Genomic DNA, 17383 nt, shown 5'->3' on the forward strand with positions numbered 1-17383 from the left:
ACATCTTTCCATACTGAAAGCTGGAGCAAGCCAATAGCAAGGATGAGGCTCTTCCACTCATGCCAAGGGTTACACTTTGGGCTAGCATCAGAAAACGGAGGCCAACTTCACCTCGAGACAACTCTCTCTCCACTCCCCTAACACCACCTTCACCCCCTGCAGCCCATCACAACGCCCAACGGGGGCTGAGAACGGAACCCCTGCACTGCAAGAGGGGCAGTGCCAGGGGACTGGCAGTCACCACCCTCTTCACGACAGATAGGGCATCTGGTTATTTGGTCAATTAACACTGGCAGTGCTGGGGAGGGGGGACGGTGGTGATGGCATAAGAATTATATAAAATAAAGAGGGGGAGGGGGTTAAAAAAAAAAAAAAGAGCGAGCGTGAGCAGGCTAGGTCCTGGCTACAGGGTGGGATGGTTACATCTCATTGGCCACCAGCTCCTTGTCGGTCACGCCGTTGGAGAGCGCGCTCTGGCCCTCATTCAGCCTCTTGACTCTGTAGGCCTCGAAGTGGATGTTGCTGGTAATGTCCTTGATGTTCTGCATGTGTGTCCTGAGGGAAGCAGAGAACCCTGGTAAATTATGCCTTAGAGCAGGGGTCAGCAATATTTTTGGGCAGAGTGCCGAAAACAACCACTACTTCAACTTGCAAGATGTTGGTGTGCCGGGGTGGATGATGGGGAAATACACCAAGGGCCCAATCCTTGCTGTTGCCATGTAGCCCCGGCCCCTTTCCTGCCATCCCCCCAGAGGCACGTGTGCCAAGCAAAATGCCTTTGAGGGCCACACTCTGGCACCCGTGCCGGGGGTTGCCTACCCCTGCCTTAGAGTGCTGCAAATGGGGGTAATAGCACCTCTTTTGCTCCAGTTGAGGATCACAGCTGGAACTCAACTCACTAACTCACTGAGAGGAGGGCAGAGAGGTGCGTCTGGGGGACAGGCTCTGCAACACAGGAAACACGGGGACAAACCCATCTTTGTGGTGCCTCTACTGGTGGCCTGTGGGTTTGCCTGTGACAACAGAGCTTCCATCCCATTTACTGTCTTTGCTGCTAGTCAGTGTATGCAAGGGACCCTCCAATTCAAGAAGTGACTGGTGCCTCAGCAGCTGCTGGTCTGGTGCTCCGTGAGGAGTACCAGCTGAGCAGATCAAGAGGTTCATGCTCATCCAAGCACATGCTGGGCTCTGCCCTTCCCTTGGATGCCACCTGCTGGCAAAATATTATTTGAGCATTGGAGCTGGTTTCTCACCCAAGCGTATTTATACCGACCTGATCAGGAGATCCCGCAGGTAAGCAAACTCACAGTGTGTCGTATTCTCCACTGAAAGGGAGGAGAGAAGGCAAGCCATTAGGACATAGCCCAGCACAGCCATGTTTCCTAAGCAACGTGGCAATTTCAGGACAAGAAGGACCCTTGTCTTCCCCGTCAGGGCTCCTGCTAGGTTATTCAAGCCCACTGTGCTCTGAGCTGGGGGCTCTGATAGAGACTAAAAAGGACACTGGGCCAAGGGATCTTACGGATCCCATCACGGAGGGGAAAATGCTTGTCTTTTGCCAGCCACAAAAGAGCTTTTATCCATGTTCCCTTTGTTTCCTCATAGCTTCTCCTACAGTAGCAAGTTGGTGCCTCTTCCCAGCCCAGCCATCCACAAGGGACTTTATGGAGAAGGGACTTCAGGGAGATGATGCACTATATGTCTGCAGCAGCAGGTAGGAGTTGGAACAAAGCAAAGGATCATCTAGTGGCTAAGGTACTGGCCTGTGATAAGGTAGTCCTGGATTCACCTCTGGCTTTGCCAAAGACATTGTGAGAGACAGGGAGCATGTTTCAAAGTACCTTAGAGATCCTTTCCCTGCCTCGTGCTATGGACAGAGGAGACTGAGACAGCTGTTTTACAGGTATTTAGAGTGGGGAGAGAAAGCCTTTAAAAATCTATCAACTAATGGATCAACTTATCACCTGGGTCTCAGTGCATTGTGCGTTTGAACTGAATTGTTTATCTTTTTGACAAGAACATCTCCTTGAAGGGGGAGGAAAGTGTCTTCCCTTTTGCTTTCTACAGGAATGAACACAATGCTCACATAGCAGGCAGATAAATGACACTATGTCTGCAAAATAACCAGTGATAAATGGTGAGTCCTTGAGCCTCCCTATGTTGAAGGCAGATACCATGCATTTTAGACATGACTGGCATTTCTTCTGCATCTACCACCATCAAGCCTGTGATTTCCAAAGAGAAGACCACTGGGGGGCAGCACAGGGTTTAAAATAAATCAGGTTTTCCTGGCATTTGTGTTAAGCACTTACTCAGAATAGTTTTTTTTTTATTTATATATATAAACTGTAAATGAGGGGGGAAATTCTTTGAAATGTGTGTGGAGGTGAACAGTGAAGCAGTAAAGTCACATGGGCTGTTTTCCTGGGTACTTAGTGGTCAGAATATGTGCTTCAGCATTGGGTAGGCTTCCCAGCAAGGGGGCTGAAGGAGAATGGAGGGCACCTGAGAGGCTGGAGTATTTTAAGGCCTTGTGTGCAGTGAAGGGGTGGGGCGGGGCTCCTATCTCTATTTAAGAAGCACTGTGGAGGCCGCAGCTGAGATCAGGCTCTATCAGGCTAGATAAAGTAGATAGAAAGCAAGGGACTGCTGACCCTAGGGGGCTAGTCCAAACAGAGAAGGGAGGAAGGGTGGGAGTTCAACAGAGGCTCTCAACATAAAGTGATTCACTGAAGGCTGTTCAGCAGGTCACAGGGAGATTTCACCCACACCAGGTGTGGCAGGTGTGGCACTCTCAGCAGTAGACCTTGCTACCCCCTTCTGACCACTTCTCCATAGCCAATGCTTCCCCTGGGATTAAGAGAATGCACATGTGGATGGGACCCTTGCCATGGCCCCTACCCCACTAGCACACCCCCTTCCTACCCATGGTCAAGGTCAAGTTTAGCAAAGGAAAGGTCACGCACAGTGCACTTGGTGTGTTTCCTCCCTGTTCTTCCAGCACATGGGACAATGAAGGTGAGGAGGCAAATGCAGCCTCATGTTTCTCTCTTAATGTACTCTCAATGGGTTCTGTGTCCTTTCAGCTCTACCAAGCCTAGCTCCTGACATGGAGCTGCTAGTCCTCAGTACAAGGCACATCAGGAACCATAGAGCTCCCCCTCTCCTCCCAAATGACCCCAACCAAGTGTCAGCTCCCCTAGCCCACATGGCCACCACAAGCACTTGGAAATGAGCACCAGAAGGACTTGTCATTTCATGGGATCAGTAATTAAAGCATGGTTTGAAACTCAAAGGTGCCCATTTCCCATGCAGCCTACTGGGGATTCAGGTAGCTGGGGCTTGGCTGCTCTGCCTTGCTTCATCTTTGGAGGCTACAGAGGGTGATGGGGAGAACAGTGGCTGATGGGAGGGGCTGCCTGAGGGATCTCAGGGACTGAGCAGAAACAGAATGGGTGGCAGTAGTCTGAGCTCATCTGCATGGCCCCATCACTGATCTGAAGTGGTTTCTTGCCTCGTGTGTCTGATTCTCACTGATGGGAGTCCTTTCACATAGGTCTGGTACCAGCCACCAGACAACAGGGAAGCCTGGGCCTGGACAACTCCCTCTAGCTCTCCAACACCAGGAGGCAAGTTGGGCATGTGAGAACAGTGCCAGCTCTGGTCAGTAGAGCGCAGCAGTGTACACTCCAGCCCATATCCACTTTTTATACGTGGGTTTCTATTGACATCCTCTGGTCCTTTGCCTGAAATCCCAGGCAAAGACAGACGTGGGGGTGCAGAGAGAAACAGCAGCCCCTACCTTCAATGGTGCCCCATTTTGTTTTTCTTCCCAGGATTCTTCTTCCATTAACCTGGTATTCCTGGTCACTGCCCACCACCGCAAATGGAATCATTTCCTGCAGAGACAGAAGTGGCACTCACTGAACAGCTCCATCCTGGGAGCCAGCAAGTCGACCAAACTGAGCAAAGTCTGTGACCATTATCACTTAGACAAGCAGCAAAGGCTCTGAGGGGGTGGCTGTCAAACAGTTAATAGTTCAGTCTTCTGCCTGGCCCATGGGTGCCTCCCTCCTAGGACATGCACAAGGGGAGGCTGTTTTTACCACAGATTCCTACAAAAGGGTCTCCTGGTTATCTTGGTGCTTCCTCTGCACTTGAGCAATGTGGGCAATGCATCCTCACACTGGACAAGGGACGTTATAAACCCAGCACCACTGCAGCCTGCTGGGCCAAGCCAGGAGTCACAGCAAGTCTCCCAAGTGGGGAGCAGCAATTAGTCATAGCTACATTTAACACAGCAGAAGTGAAGGATAGCAAACAGGAACCTGGGGCCTTGTAAAAGCCAGGCAAGGGGCACAGGGCATCAGAAATGCAGGACAGGTTCTGACACGGCACTGCTGGCACACACCATCCCATGGGGCCCTCCTGTTCCAGGGGTGGGCATGGACACAGATCTGCTAATGTGCCTCAGTCCTGGCTGCTCCATTCCAGTAATGCTCTCTCTACTGTCATGGACCTCAGTTGGCCATGAAAATGGAGGTGCCCAAGGAGAAATGCTCTTCTGACAACAGATTCCCCAGCCTCCCTGACAGCTGTCCCCAGCAACTAGACAAACACTATCACCTGAAGAGCTTGTGGAAAGAGGAGCAGCAGCATGAAGGGCTTCCTTCACCCATTTATTAAAGGTTTTTGAAAGATTAAAACACAGGTGGAAGCTGCAGTCACACCTTAAAAGGCAACACAGTCTGGAACCAGAGTTAGGCTCTTCACAGCCAGACCGACTCTTAATAAGGCAGCTGGAGGCACATAACAGCCTCAGCCCCACAAGGGTCTGGTCTCTTGATCTGGGGTCGGGGATCCAGAACCAGAGGGAATGCTACTCTCTTCTACCTCTTCTCCCAGTGGGAAGGTACAGAAAAACCTCAGCAGCCTACTGCCACAAGGGAAGGGCTCAGCATCCTGCCCGTAAAACTCATGAGAATGAGGCAGTGGCATGAAAAAGCAGGGAAACAAGAACATCAGGGCATTTTGGGGAGTGTCCCAATATTCCTATGGCTTTGGAGGTGTAGGTCCCAATCCCAGAGCATTTTGGCCCAAAGCACAGCTGGGGAAAGCACCAACCACTTACTCTGAACTTCTCATTCACTAGCCGGTCCTCAGGGTCTTCATCAAACTCCTTCTGAGGATACACGTCGATGCCATTGGCAAGAAGGTCGGCTGTGATCTGAGAGAGGCAGAGAGAAAAAAAAATCAGATTTCATACCAGAGAGGAACAGCAAAGGAAGCAGTCTCGGAGGCACTGTGGCTATGATTCTCAACCTACCCAGCAAACACTTCCAGGCAGCACCCTGGGTTGTTCTAGGACCCTAGGAAAGCCCCTAGCCTCAGCCAGGTTGGAGGAAGCCAGACAAGGTTGCCTTACCCCTCCCTGTCTCCCTCCATAACCCTAGGTAATGGGCATGTTTCAGTGCTAAACCCCACCCAACATATGCCCAACGTGCAAGCAGCAAAGTTCTGAAAGACCCTCACTCTAAGAGAGCGTCTGCTTTGGAGCTGAGCAGAACGACAGATTATGAGCACAAGCCCAGCAAGCCCCAAGGGCTAAGTCTGGCTGCCTTAGAGTGAGTTTGCAAGTCACTTTCCAGAATGTGTTTGCTCCTTGGAACAGAAACCAGCAGCCACATGGGGACAAGCACATCCAAGGCTTGATGAGCTGCTAATGCACATATTTGTGTTTTCTATTCAAACCCATTATTATCTCTTTCAAATGTAGGGGTTGCGCCTGGCAACAAAGCCATGTGCAGGAAATTCTGTCTCATGACACAACATGCCTCAATCCAGCTGCACACAGTGGGGAGACAACAAGGCCACCCCATGGTCTCAGCTACTGCCTTCCTGATAGGAATCCAAGGACCTCCAAAGCTAGTTCAGACTGCAGAGACTTGGCAGCCATGCTTAGTGGTTGGGGAAGGAACTACAGCTTGGGCACAGAAGGAGGAACACCATGCATTGATTAACAGAGTTTGTTACCATGGCTCAGGGAAAGCTAATGCCATAAGCAAATAGGCTAACAGCCCTGAGAAGTCCTGGCCAGACAAAGGTGACACCCAAACCAAAAAGGGCTTAAAAGTTGGAATGTAGCATTGGAAAGGCTGCAGCGGATGAAAACTTTTCAAGGAAACCTTGCTTCAAAACCTGATGTCCTGGGTACCACCAAAGGCTGGGGAAGCTGTGCATCCTCCCCTTCCAGACACCTGACTGGCCTCCCTCTGCCCCCACTTCAGGTTCATGTCCTTGAAGCAAAGGTGATGCATACTGGCAGGAGTGGACAGCGGAGTGTGGGTCCTTGCTGCAGTGCATCACTCCCTCCCCAACAAGGCAAATAGCAGGGCACCCTGTTCTGACAGGGCTCCTTCCCTCTGGGACGGCTTTCAAGAGCATGGGTATGAGCACAAATGTAAAGCAAGAATCAACTTTTTTCATCTATCTGCTACCTGGGTCAAATATGGGTCAACAGAGATCTTTGCCACCCAACTAAAGGCAGATTCCAACCGCACATCTGAAATAACTAAAGGGACGATTCCACCCCATGCCTGCTGATTGAAGTGGTTCCTGCTTCCCTGATAAATGTGAGTTGAGTTCATTAACTGCAGAACCAGCTCAGCGGTGCAAGAGCCAGCTGGATTCTGCTGTGCTTGACGCATCATCAGCATTGTCAGCTCAGTTCCGACAGCACGGTCTTTTATTACCAGGGACGACAGCAGAGGCACAGAGAGGCCAGATGGATCGTTAGATTCCAGACTAAATGTGCAGCTCCAGCAGTCAGACAGGCAAAGAGAGGCGCCCTCGCCTCGTGACTTCTAAACGGAGCAAATGATCTGGGAGAAGTCATCAGGAAACACTACACTGTGTCACCCCTGACTGCCACTGTTATAACCCTCTCCAGCTGCACTAGCTCGTCCCATGTCTCCCAAGAGCACAGGCAGTCTGATCAACTGATTAACCCCAAGTTCTGGCTGCACTTCCAGGTCTCTGCTCAGCCTGTTGCAGACATGGGACCAGCTGTGAAATTTGGATCTGACCCCCAAGTAAAGTCTGAGACTGCAATTCACAACCCCCCTGTCCCCCACGCCCCCCCAACACAGGCAGCTGGGGGGCTGGTGACTTTCACCAACAGGGCAGCTCACCTCCATCTGTTGCGCTGTCAGAGTAAGGTCCCAGCATGGGCAGGTTCTCTGGTTCTCCAGCACCCTCCTCCCCATAATTTACTGTGCAAAAATTGGATTCCTCCCCAGAGTGACTGGCTCCCATGCCCAAGGTAAGGATGGGAACAAACTGGGAACAGCTTTGCATCTGAGGCTGGGGCAGATCTGAGTAGAGGGGTTAGCAGTGCAGGACCCTCCCACTGCATATTTACTCTCTCCTGTCATACATAAGTAGTGGAGCCTGGCTTGCTCTTAAGCAGTGTCACTGCAAGCTACTTGCTACCAAGTGCAAAGCTCCACTCCAATAGGACCTTTATGGGTTAATATTAATATTGGGCTTGTGGACAGTAGCCTTCTGGAGCCTTTTCCCAGTCATTTACCACCCCCAGCACAACCCCAATTCATTTCCCTTCTGCTTGGGGCTCACAGCATTCCATGTGGATATTTATGGAAAGCTGGCTGAACTATTGGCTTTGGCAAAACCTGGGCTATTCATGCTCAAAAATGCAATTCAGGCTCAAGAAGCAATAAGCCAAGAGGTGATCGGTGGCTTGCTTATTTTTGCAGCAAATGCTGAGTCCATCATGCCTGTAGCCACATCATCAGTTACTTGAGTGGGCTTCTTGCCTTTTATCAAAAGCCAAAGCAAGTGCCCCCGCCCTCCTCAGCACCAGGCATGCATGCTGCACAAGGAAACCACAGGCCTCACTGGAGACTGAAACAGTTCCTTTCAGCTTCCCCACAACCAACTTCCAACCATTGCGAGCAGGGGAATTTCATGTTTTGCTTCCCCTGTAAATCTCTCCCAGCTGAACTCAGCAGACACCCGTGCATTTTTATCTGGTTACTGTATCACTGCATGATGCTGCACAGTGATGCTGGCTCCCTGAAAAGGCATTTCAGGGCTCTGCATACCACAGCACCAGCCTCCCAACGTAAGAGTGACTTGGAGGGGGGAAAAAAAAAGACAGAAGAGGAACAAGCCTCAAGACCAAGGGCTTGAAATTTATTCTGAGCTGACAGAGATCCAAGAGAAACACAAGGAACTGTTTGGAGGCAAAGGCCCTTCCTTCTGCCACATGGGATCACTCAGGGCCGCAGCCCAAGGAATGCTCTGGGCTCCCAGCCAGCAGCTTGGCTGTACAGACCTGGTGGGGAGGGGGGAGAAGGGGCAAGGGAAGCAGTGCAGAGTGGAGAGTGGCTGCCACCCCCTTACCCTTTGCTTGAAGTACTCTCTCTCCTCCAGCGTTAACGTGTCGGCCTTGGCGATGACTGGGACAATGTTGACCACTTTGCTCAGGCGTTTCATGAATTCAATGTCTAGTGGTCGGAGTCTACAAATGCAGCAGGAGAGAAAGGGAATCAGATTTCAGCAATTAGGATCCAGAGGCTGTTTGGAGAGAGAGCGATTACCCAATAGAGAGAGGACATTCGAAGGAGAGAAAGGGATGGGGAGGAACTGTGCATCACAGAAGAAGAAACAGTTACTTTGAAGCATGGGAGTGCATCTCTCTGTCACACACACACACGCGCACACATTTTGCAGGGAAACGCTTATAACACTTTCCTTTCTACTTTCAAAGTGCCAGGCTGTCTGTTATGTTTCTGCTTTCAAAGTGCCAGCCTATTGGTTAGGAGCCCTTGCAGTACCCCTGTGAAGCTGGCAGGGGGGCTTTTATCTTGTCAGGGATTTTAAGCCAAAGAGGATTTTAAGGAATATGCTGCAGGCTGCACAAGTCCTTGGCAGAACTAGGATCAGCACTCGGGCATGCCTGACTGGGCTCCATCTGCTAGGCTGAGCTGCTTTCCTTGTGCATTGGGCCTGGACAGCAAAGAGTGACCACTGGCCACTGGATATTTTCATATGCCCCTTTGCTTTCCCATATCACACCTGGTTTCAGAAGTGCACAATGAGACTGAGGTGGAATCCTGATTGGAAGCCAATGCATGGTGAAATTCATCCCCATGCAGACTAAAGGGCCTGTGAATCACTAGCTTTGCAGTGTCCCATCTGCACAGGTTTGAATTTCACCCCACGACACCCCCGTCAGTGCAGGTTACAGAGAGGAACTGATTCACTGCCAGAGGGAGCAGCAGATGTGGAACTGGCACTGCAGTTATCGCAGTCATAAAAATGTCACGAGGGCAAAAACCAATCAAAACACCCAAGTCCGCAAAGGGTTTTAAGCTAAATGATTTTCTTTGTTAGGAGAAACTGCCCTTCTAAAAGGCTCTGGCCAGAAGCCTCTTCAGGATCCAAGTGCTGTGAGGAGACATGACTACAGTACACATAGGTGGAGCCCTATTAGCCCAATAGCTGGACTAGGGTCAACTGCAGCAGTGAAGTCAAATGGACCATCCAAGCTCATCTGTGATCCTGGGGACATACTCAGGTTCCAGGCCTGCCCTGAAACCTAGGACACTGCATTTTCACTGGTACTGGTCCCTGGACTAAGTAGTTTGGGTATTAAAGTTATTCTGGTGTACGTGGGCTGAAATCACACTTCTAGACTGTAGGGTGAAGGTGCTCCCAAGAGCAGCTGCCTTAATACTGGACGAGCAGGGAAACAGAGCAGCTGGGGTCCCAGCTTGCCCCTTGAAGAATGAAAATGATTTGGGCGTTTTGTAGTACAGCTATTTTTGTTGGCCTAAGTGAGGCATGATCCTGGCGCCACCTCTGGCTGCCTCAACATGTGGCCAGATGTGCTGCTGGGGGAGAGCAAGCCACTGCCCTGGGGCCAGCAGGACCTAGTTGGCTTGGGGAATGGAGGGTCAGGAGCACACACAGTTAGTCACTATAAGGAAGAGAGCATCGCGCCATGTCGAGATGCTGGCAGCACAGGGACAACAACATTTAATGCTCTGGTGCTGGAGGAAGAGTCCAAAGGAACCCAATTGCTTGAAGCCAGATCAGGCCCAGGTGGTGTTGCCAATGCAGTATTCGAGACGCAACCAATAGGCCTGTGCTGGAGCCAAAGGGAACAACACTGGCATGTTCTCTAACCAGTCACAGTAATCAGCCCTCAGCCTCCACCTGCCAGGTAGGTCAGCAAGTTGCTGATCCTCACTTGATAGCTGGGGAAAGAAAGATGGGCACAAGGACGTCAAATATACATTTGTGCCAAAGCTGGAGCCACAAACCAGGCCTCCTCTGTGAGCCTAAACTATGATCAGAAAGGGAGCCCAAATTGCTAGGAGGGTGACCTCAAAATGGCTATGTACCCAGATGGATCCAGGAATCCAAAAGGCCAGTCCTGGAATTCTGCCAAGAGGCACTTGGACAAGCAGACAGAGCATGGACTGTAGGACAAGGAGAAGAGGACATAGCCAGGAGACTGAGGCTCTGCACTGCTGCCTGCAGCCAGCACCTCTAAGTCAGAGAAATCAAGGGTCTTAGAGAGTTCAGGGGAGCCTACAGGACTGGGTCCATACTGAAGACCTGATCTGTCAGTCATTTGATGGGCTTACCATGATCCTCAGCAGCTACTAACCAACAGTGCAGCTCTCCCCACCTGCAATCTGCCTGGACTCATGGGTGGAGCTGAGGACCATTTCCTAGGAGATGGCAGCAAGATGTACTGGTAGGGTAGGCTTGGTGAACTTGACATAAGAGCCTCCCCTCCTCCCTCACTGTAATGCACATCCTCTGGGCACAGTGGCCCTGGCTTACAACTGAGCAAACTTATCAGAATTGCAGGCTTGGACAGGGCTGACATCTGACTGAGACAGAGAAGTCAATTTATTCAGACGCAGAGCTGGGCTCACTGCCCCCTGCCTTTCCTCCAGAACCTCTCTTTGTTAGTGAGCAGGGGGCATGGGGCAAACAGAACATAAAGCCTAGAGACTGCATCTTTAGTGTGAGGGCAAACAAGATCCTAACAACAATGCAGAAGTCGCAGACTGCTCTGAGCTCCAAAAAAGTGAGAGCTCGGCTCATCTTTTACAAGAAAATCCCCACGGACGTGTGAGCAGGCTGCTGCTGGCAACCGTGGCCTGGAGCTCAGCATAATATATTTCCCAGACCTCCTAGGAAGCATCCGTCTTGTGTTCCTTTCCCAGAGCGCTCCTTCCCCCCCTTTCTCTTTGCAATTTTTCAAATAGGTTTTTTTTTCCTCTTTAAAAAGCTCTTCCCCACTGAGAGCATGCTCCTGCATCTTTCATCAGGCTGTTTTAGGCTGACGGCAGGGATGAGTCTACAGCCAGTGCAGATGGACTGACAATCAGCCATGCCTCTGGATTCCAATTCTAGGGGAGGACAGGAACCCTATTTCCCAGCCTGCCTTCCTCCGCTGACAACTGGGGGGTGCTGGGGCTCCCTTTGTTAGTCTGACAACATAGCACAAGCCACCTCTCCATCTGTATCCAGGTATGCAGACAGCTGGCTTCAGAGGTTTGTATCTCCTGGCACCTGACCAGGGCTCATCCTGGGGCAGTTTGGTGATGGGGCCGGAAGAGCACGGTGCTTTTCTTGCTTTTCTTCTTGGTGCTGCATTATTTCTAATGGCATTCTGGGGAGTCTCCTCAGTGCAAGGTACAAGGTCACACATGTTACGATTCATACATTCAGTACTGGGGTGAAAAGCAGACAAGTCACAGCTGACCAGGCACGTGCATCACAGCAAGAGAAGAATCACGATCCCAACCCCACCACCTCCCTGATCCAGTAGATGGCGCTCTTCTCCGTTGATCAGCTCAAGCGTGGCAGTAGGGGGGGTACAGTCCTGCAGTCTTCCAGACTAGACAGAAGGAAGGGATGGTGATTATTTCTGATCTCAAGGTCTTCACATAGTAGGGCACCTAACACTCCTTTCAGCCTGCAGCTGTCTCGTTCCCCCAGCATGCTTTAGCTTTATAAAGGATAAAGGAGCATCTCTCAATAGACGTATGGAGGCAGGCTGATTTTACATTAGGGTTTAAGAGTGAAAATATGGCAAAACTGTTCCCAGCACCAAGAGCTGCAGAGAAGCTGGCTCTCACATCCAAGGGAGCAAGCTGGTGAGCAAGGATCAAAGGGCGAGATCTGGCAGAGGTACAGGTCCAAGGAGGTAGGCTTCATCAGGGGCTGGAGGAAGCTGGCAAGAAGTTATCACTGTTTGCACTTCCCCCATCCCTGAGGACACTCTTAAAACCAGGCTACTCGTCTTCAGTTGCTGCCCAGCCCAGCTGCAGTATTGCAGCAGTGGATTCTCTAGAGGTGGAAGCAAATCAGTGGTGGGTGAAAAGGACCTTAGAACATGCTTCTCACTCAGATGAAAAGCTTTACCAAGCACATCTCCCTCCTTGCAGGCTGCCTACAGCAGGGCTGCACCATTTCACCCCAGCCGTGTGTGGCCCTCGAGGGCTCTTCAGAATCTCCTTGCTGCAGCTGCTCCCAGGAGCTGGGGTGGTTCATCCAGGAGGAGGCAGGCGCAGGCCTCAGGGACACAAGCTCTCTCCCAGACTTGTAACTGGAGACGCATCTGCCAACTGAAGGGGAGAGGGATGCTAGCTGACAAGCAGCAAAACTCCCTCCCAAAGCAAAGCGCCAGAGGAGCCCAAACAGAGCAAGCTGTGCGTGGTGCCGGGCCAGGGCTTTCCCACAGAGTCTCTGAGACAGAACTTCCCGCCGTCCTGCTGAGTGCTTTCCTCTGGCTTCTGTAGAAAGCTGAGCTCCATGGACTTTCCCAAACAGTTGTACTTCCTATGGCACAGTAAGACGCACCCCTCTTCTGAGGCTGAACACCCACATTGGGCTTGGGAAAGCCAGGCTGGAGGGACTGCAGCTGGAGATTTAGAATATAAAACGACTTCTTCCTTCCCTTCCAGTTTCCTGCTACTTGCATAGTAGATTGGGTAAGACTGAGCCAACAGGCAGAAAAGTCTAGCTTGATTTTTAAGTACCAAACTTCAAAGCAGAACACACACATTGCCTGAGTGCACCCATGAAGCCTTGAAGGCTCAAAGCTGACTTACACCATAGTCCTTTAGTAGACGTCCCGTGCACTACGGCTATGGTTCTTCAATAGCAGTGAGGGGGAAGGATGGCTAAACCTAATCACCAGTCCAGCTACATCCCTTACTGAAGTGCAATAGAGTACAGCTGGGAGCTTGTGGCTCAGGGTCTGCGCAGGGTTCACCCTCCTCACCTCTGATCACTGTGCACAGAAACAGCTGCTCTATGTAAGTCCATAGGGCACCTGAGCTCCAAGGACAGAAACCCTGGTCCTCACTGTGAAGTGTTGATCCTGGGACCAATGCACAGTAGCTACGGCACATTTAGTTTAGTACTTGCTTAATGAAGTACTAACCAAATGCGCAGTCACTACAGAACTATAGTTACTGAGCAGTAGCACCGGCACATGGTATTTTTGTGAAGCTTACTGCACAGTATCCTAATAACACTGTGCAGTAGTGTATTAGCATGGTTTTTGACTGGCACGCTGCAGTACAGTAAGCATCTTGTGTAGACGCATCCAAGGAGGAGCATTTTAGCTGACATTACCCATCACCCCCCTAAGGAAGGCATGCAAGAAAATAGTTTGTGTACAACCTACTGGAAGGGAGTCCTCATTCCACCTTCATAAATGGGCATGACCTGATAGGTGGGGAGTGTTCAGGACAGAGAAGCAGTTATTCCCTTGTTTGGCTCCTGGTAACCTGGCTCTGGCCTGTTCTGCCCAAGGCTGCCTTCTCATATGGGGTGCAGGAGGACAGGGGGGAGCTCCCTCTTACAGACATGCTCACAGGTGCCTCTCCTTCCCTTCTGGTAAGAGATCACTGTTCACCCCCAGAGGGCTTGCAGGGCACTGAGGTTACCTATAACTAGGGCCATCAGCACAGACAGGGCTTTAACACAGAATCATCCTTGCAGGCTGCAGCTGTAGGAATAAAATCCATTGTGGCTCCATGGTTATTTCCCTGCAGTGATGTCCCAGATCACACTGCAGCGAAATTTTAAAAAAGTGATTAAAAAAAACGTCTTCTGAGCTGGTGCTGAGAATCTAACAGGGCTCCAGCCCCATTGTCCGTGCGCCTGTGATGGAAGTCAGGCTGGCGGTGCTGCTGCTGAGGCAGCACGGATCCTGACTCCCTCTCTTGCAGGCATGCTGGCTCTGGGGTGTGGAATGACTAGTGGGAATGGGAACAGGCTGGTGCCAGTACGTCCAGCAGCAGTTCTGAAACATCCTGACAGGAGAACAGCTGAGGAGGAGGATGCCATATTTCAGACACATTCAGAGTCAAGTGGCGTTTTCCAGTGCTCAGGGCTGAGGAATTTTTTAGGTAGCAAGGAGACAGAGCTTTGCTCCCCTGAGCCAGGAGCCCCAGCCAGCATGTTACTGAGGCCTTGCAAACATGGGCTTGCTGGAGCATTAGGAGAATGGCGGAGTGCACATGTACCCGGTTAGCTCCCCCGCTGCTGCTCTGAGCTCTTTTCCAATGGGAGACTGAGACAAGAGCCCTGTCCTGCCCTCAAGCCATCAGCCTGGAGAAGGGCACGGCCTTGCAACCTTCTCCATCAGTGTAAAGGGACTGACAGTGTGGTGTTTGTCCCTTGAGCACCAGCTGGAAGGGAACGCACGCTTCCAGTGTGAGCAAGTTGCAGCAGTAAGATGCATGTCTGGAGAGGGAATCGGAAGATGAGTGAAATCGAGAGCCAGAGAGTAGCAGGTTATAAGGGCCTGTGCATCCCTGCAGGCTGAGCCACAGCCCAGGTCGGCCCTTCCCAGAACTCCAGTGGAGGGATGCCTGGTAGGCTAAGGAGCATCTGTTGCTGCTGTCCAGGACAGCGCTTCCTTTAGCTCCAATGGGTCCTCCTGAAGGTCCTGGAGCTGAAGCCCCACAGTTGCAGCCCTGGTTCCCACCTGTGCCATCTGCAAGAGAATGATTATCTAGCAACTGCCTCTGCAGCACACTGATTCAGTGGGGAGGCATAGAATAGCAACAATCGGCTTGCCTCACTGGCATTGACCCCATGTTGCTGCCTCACAGCTCACTGCTCTCTGCCCTGACCAGAAGCCTCTTCTAATAATTTGCCAGTATAAGCCATCTCTATTGGAGAGAGTGGCCAGGCAGGAGCCATAGGAGGTGAGACTGGGGCAGGAGATTTGGGCAGAAAAGTGCCAATGAGGCTAAGAAACATGCGACACTGAGCCTAGAGAGACCAGGAACATTATGGCTCCTCAAAAACCAGCATTTCCTGTGTACGTCTCCCTCCCACCCAGGTTCCCCTCCCCTTCCCCTCCTCCAAGCTGCAGTCTAAAGCTTCAAAAAGGCCTCCTGTTCCCCAGCTTATCTGCATCCTACACCATGAGAGGAGTCAGGAGCCAGATGTTCACCCTGACACCTGGGCAGGAAACCACAGCCCTGGGAGCAGCCACAATCTGAGCCAGCAGCAAAGGGAGTAAGCACGAACCCCCAGCTGGGGTATCGGGCTACACACAGCCAAAGGCTATTCCGAGGAAGGAGCCTGTGTGCGCAGCTTGGTAATGAAGTCCCTTGCAGTGCTGGGCCATTTCTTATATTGGAAACACATGTTTTGGGGGGAGAGAGAGAAGGAAGTGAAGAGTCAGACTCTGAAGCTATTATTGTTACCTGGAGAGCAGACGGGTGAGAGAAATCAGAATAAGCCATAAGGCTCCAGTGATTGGGGGAGGGGGGGGTGGGCAGGCAGGCTATCTGCTTGTCAGTACCTTCCCTCCACATGTGATGGCCACACACATAACAGTGTCCAGGGACTTTCGGGGGGAGTGGGGGCTGGAGCGGCTGCCTGTGGGCTGGATGGTTTGCACCATCTCAGAGGCTCCATTTACAGACCCTTCTTGTAACACAGATGGGCAGTACCAAGGGTTCAAACACCATCCTCCAGAACATGTGACAAATGGCACTTGATGCCTTGTTTGCATTCGGGGACTGGAAGGTGGATCAGGCCTCCTAAAGATGCCATCTTCCTTCACACAAAGGGAGGGCTCAAAGGTTCAGGCCTTTTCCTCTGCAACAGAGTAGGAAGAGCATGGTCAATAGGCTGAAAAATGTTTAAATGGCCTATTACTTTAATAATGGTCTGAAGACAGACAATGCCATCAGCTCCCCCTGTTCCTACTGAAGGCTACAGCACATAAAACCCCAAGTCAGCAGCCCAAATCTAACAGTCCATGACACTGGGCTCCTCACAGCCCACACATATGTATAATATCTGCACTGTAATACAAGTGCAGGGTGTTCACACTGCCAAGGACCCTGGCTCTACAAAGCCCTTGAAAAAGAGGCTTTTGGGGGTTTAGTTGAATCTGGTTTCCATGCGATACAAGCTGAACCAAAGAAGCCTCTCAGACTAGAATAAGCATCTGCAAAGGGGGGTTATACTCAATATTACTGTATCAGTGTGAATACACACCTTAGCTTATTAACTTAGAAGTCTTGCTCCTTGCTAGGGTACAGACAAATGGACCTTTCAGTTGCTTTCAAAGTGGGGGGAAGGAACTGTGGAGCACACATCAGCTGCTGCAATCCAATTTATGTCTGCAGGATCCTGTAGCAATCCAAGTAGCTAAATCACCCTACATTTGACTCTGAATGAAACAGGGTTACAGCTGGAATGTTTTTATCCCACCTGTATTACTACAGAGGTTTGGAGGTGGAACAGTTATGTCATAACACCATGTGTATCATCTGCATTGACAAACAGTTATCTCCATCTATACCCAAGTTGCATTTGCAAAGTGACATGGCCAGAAATGAGGCTATGGATGAGGTATGCTGTGACCACCTTCAAGATGAATAAGTTATCTGAAACTAACTCTGTTATGGTTACCAAATTGGCTCTATTAGTTTGTGTTGTTAGGCCAGTTCACTTTACAAAAACAGGCACCATGGTAGAGACACAAACCAGTTGCATTCTGTTCTTTTCTGGTCATCTAAGTTCCTAAATGTCACTTCATGCACAGGCTGGCAGCCTCCTGCATGCAGCCTTACATGAATGCCCAGACTGGTCATATACTCTGGCAAAAACATGAGAGAGAGGGCAAGACCTTCCACCTTCCCCCACTCCAAATAGCAGATGTGTAGGGCATTCACCTGGGAGGCTGGAGGTCCTAGGTTCTGGCCTCTGCTCTCCTAAAGGGGGTTTGAAGTTGGGTCTCTCTGATCTCCCTGCACAAATCAACCACCACATCACAGGTCAGCCACTATCCACTCCT

At 50.9% G+C, this 17383-nt stretch overlaps 1 protein-coding gene across 5 annotated transcripts in view; it reads right to left on the reverse strand.

The window, feature by feature from the left end:
• Positions 1-6: 6 nt before the first annotated feature.
• Positions 7-17383, reverse strand: part of SEPT9 (septin 9) — a 238179-nt gene continuing 220802 nt past the window's right edge. For 3 of the 5 annotated variants that reach the window (XM_006018333.3, XM_006018336.3, XM_025197488.1), the window contains 5 exons: positions 8425-8542; positions 5132-5227; positions 3803-3899; positions 1274-1325; positions 7-555 (listed from right to left, as the gene is read on the reverse strand). In XM_006018333.3, the coding sequence (XP_006018395.1) occupies positions 420-555; positions 1274-1325; positions 3803-3899; positions 5132-5227; positions 8425-8542 (499 nt within the window). In that variant the 3' untranslated portion in view covers positions 7-419. The remainder of the gene's footprint in view (positions 556-1273; positions 1326-3802; positions 3900-5131; positions 5228-8424; positions 8543-17383) is intronic. The other 2 variants (XM_006018334.3, XM_006018335.3) reach the window with 1 other exon arrangement.

This window comes from Alligator sinensis, unplaced genomic scaffold (genome assembly GCF_000455745.1).
Source record: "Alligator sinensis unplaced genomic scaffold, ASM45574v1 scaffold400_1, whole genome shotgun sequence".
In the NCBI taxonomy this organism is placed as follows: Eukaryota; Metazoa; Chordata; order Crocodylia; family Alligatoridae; genus Alligator; species Alligator sinensis.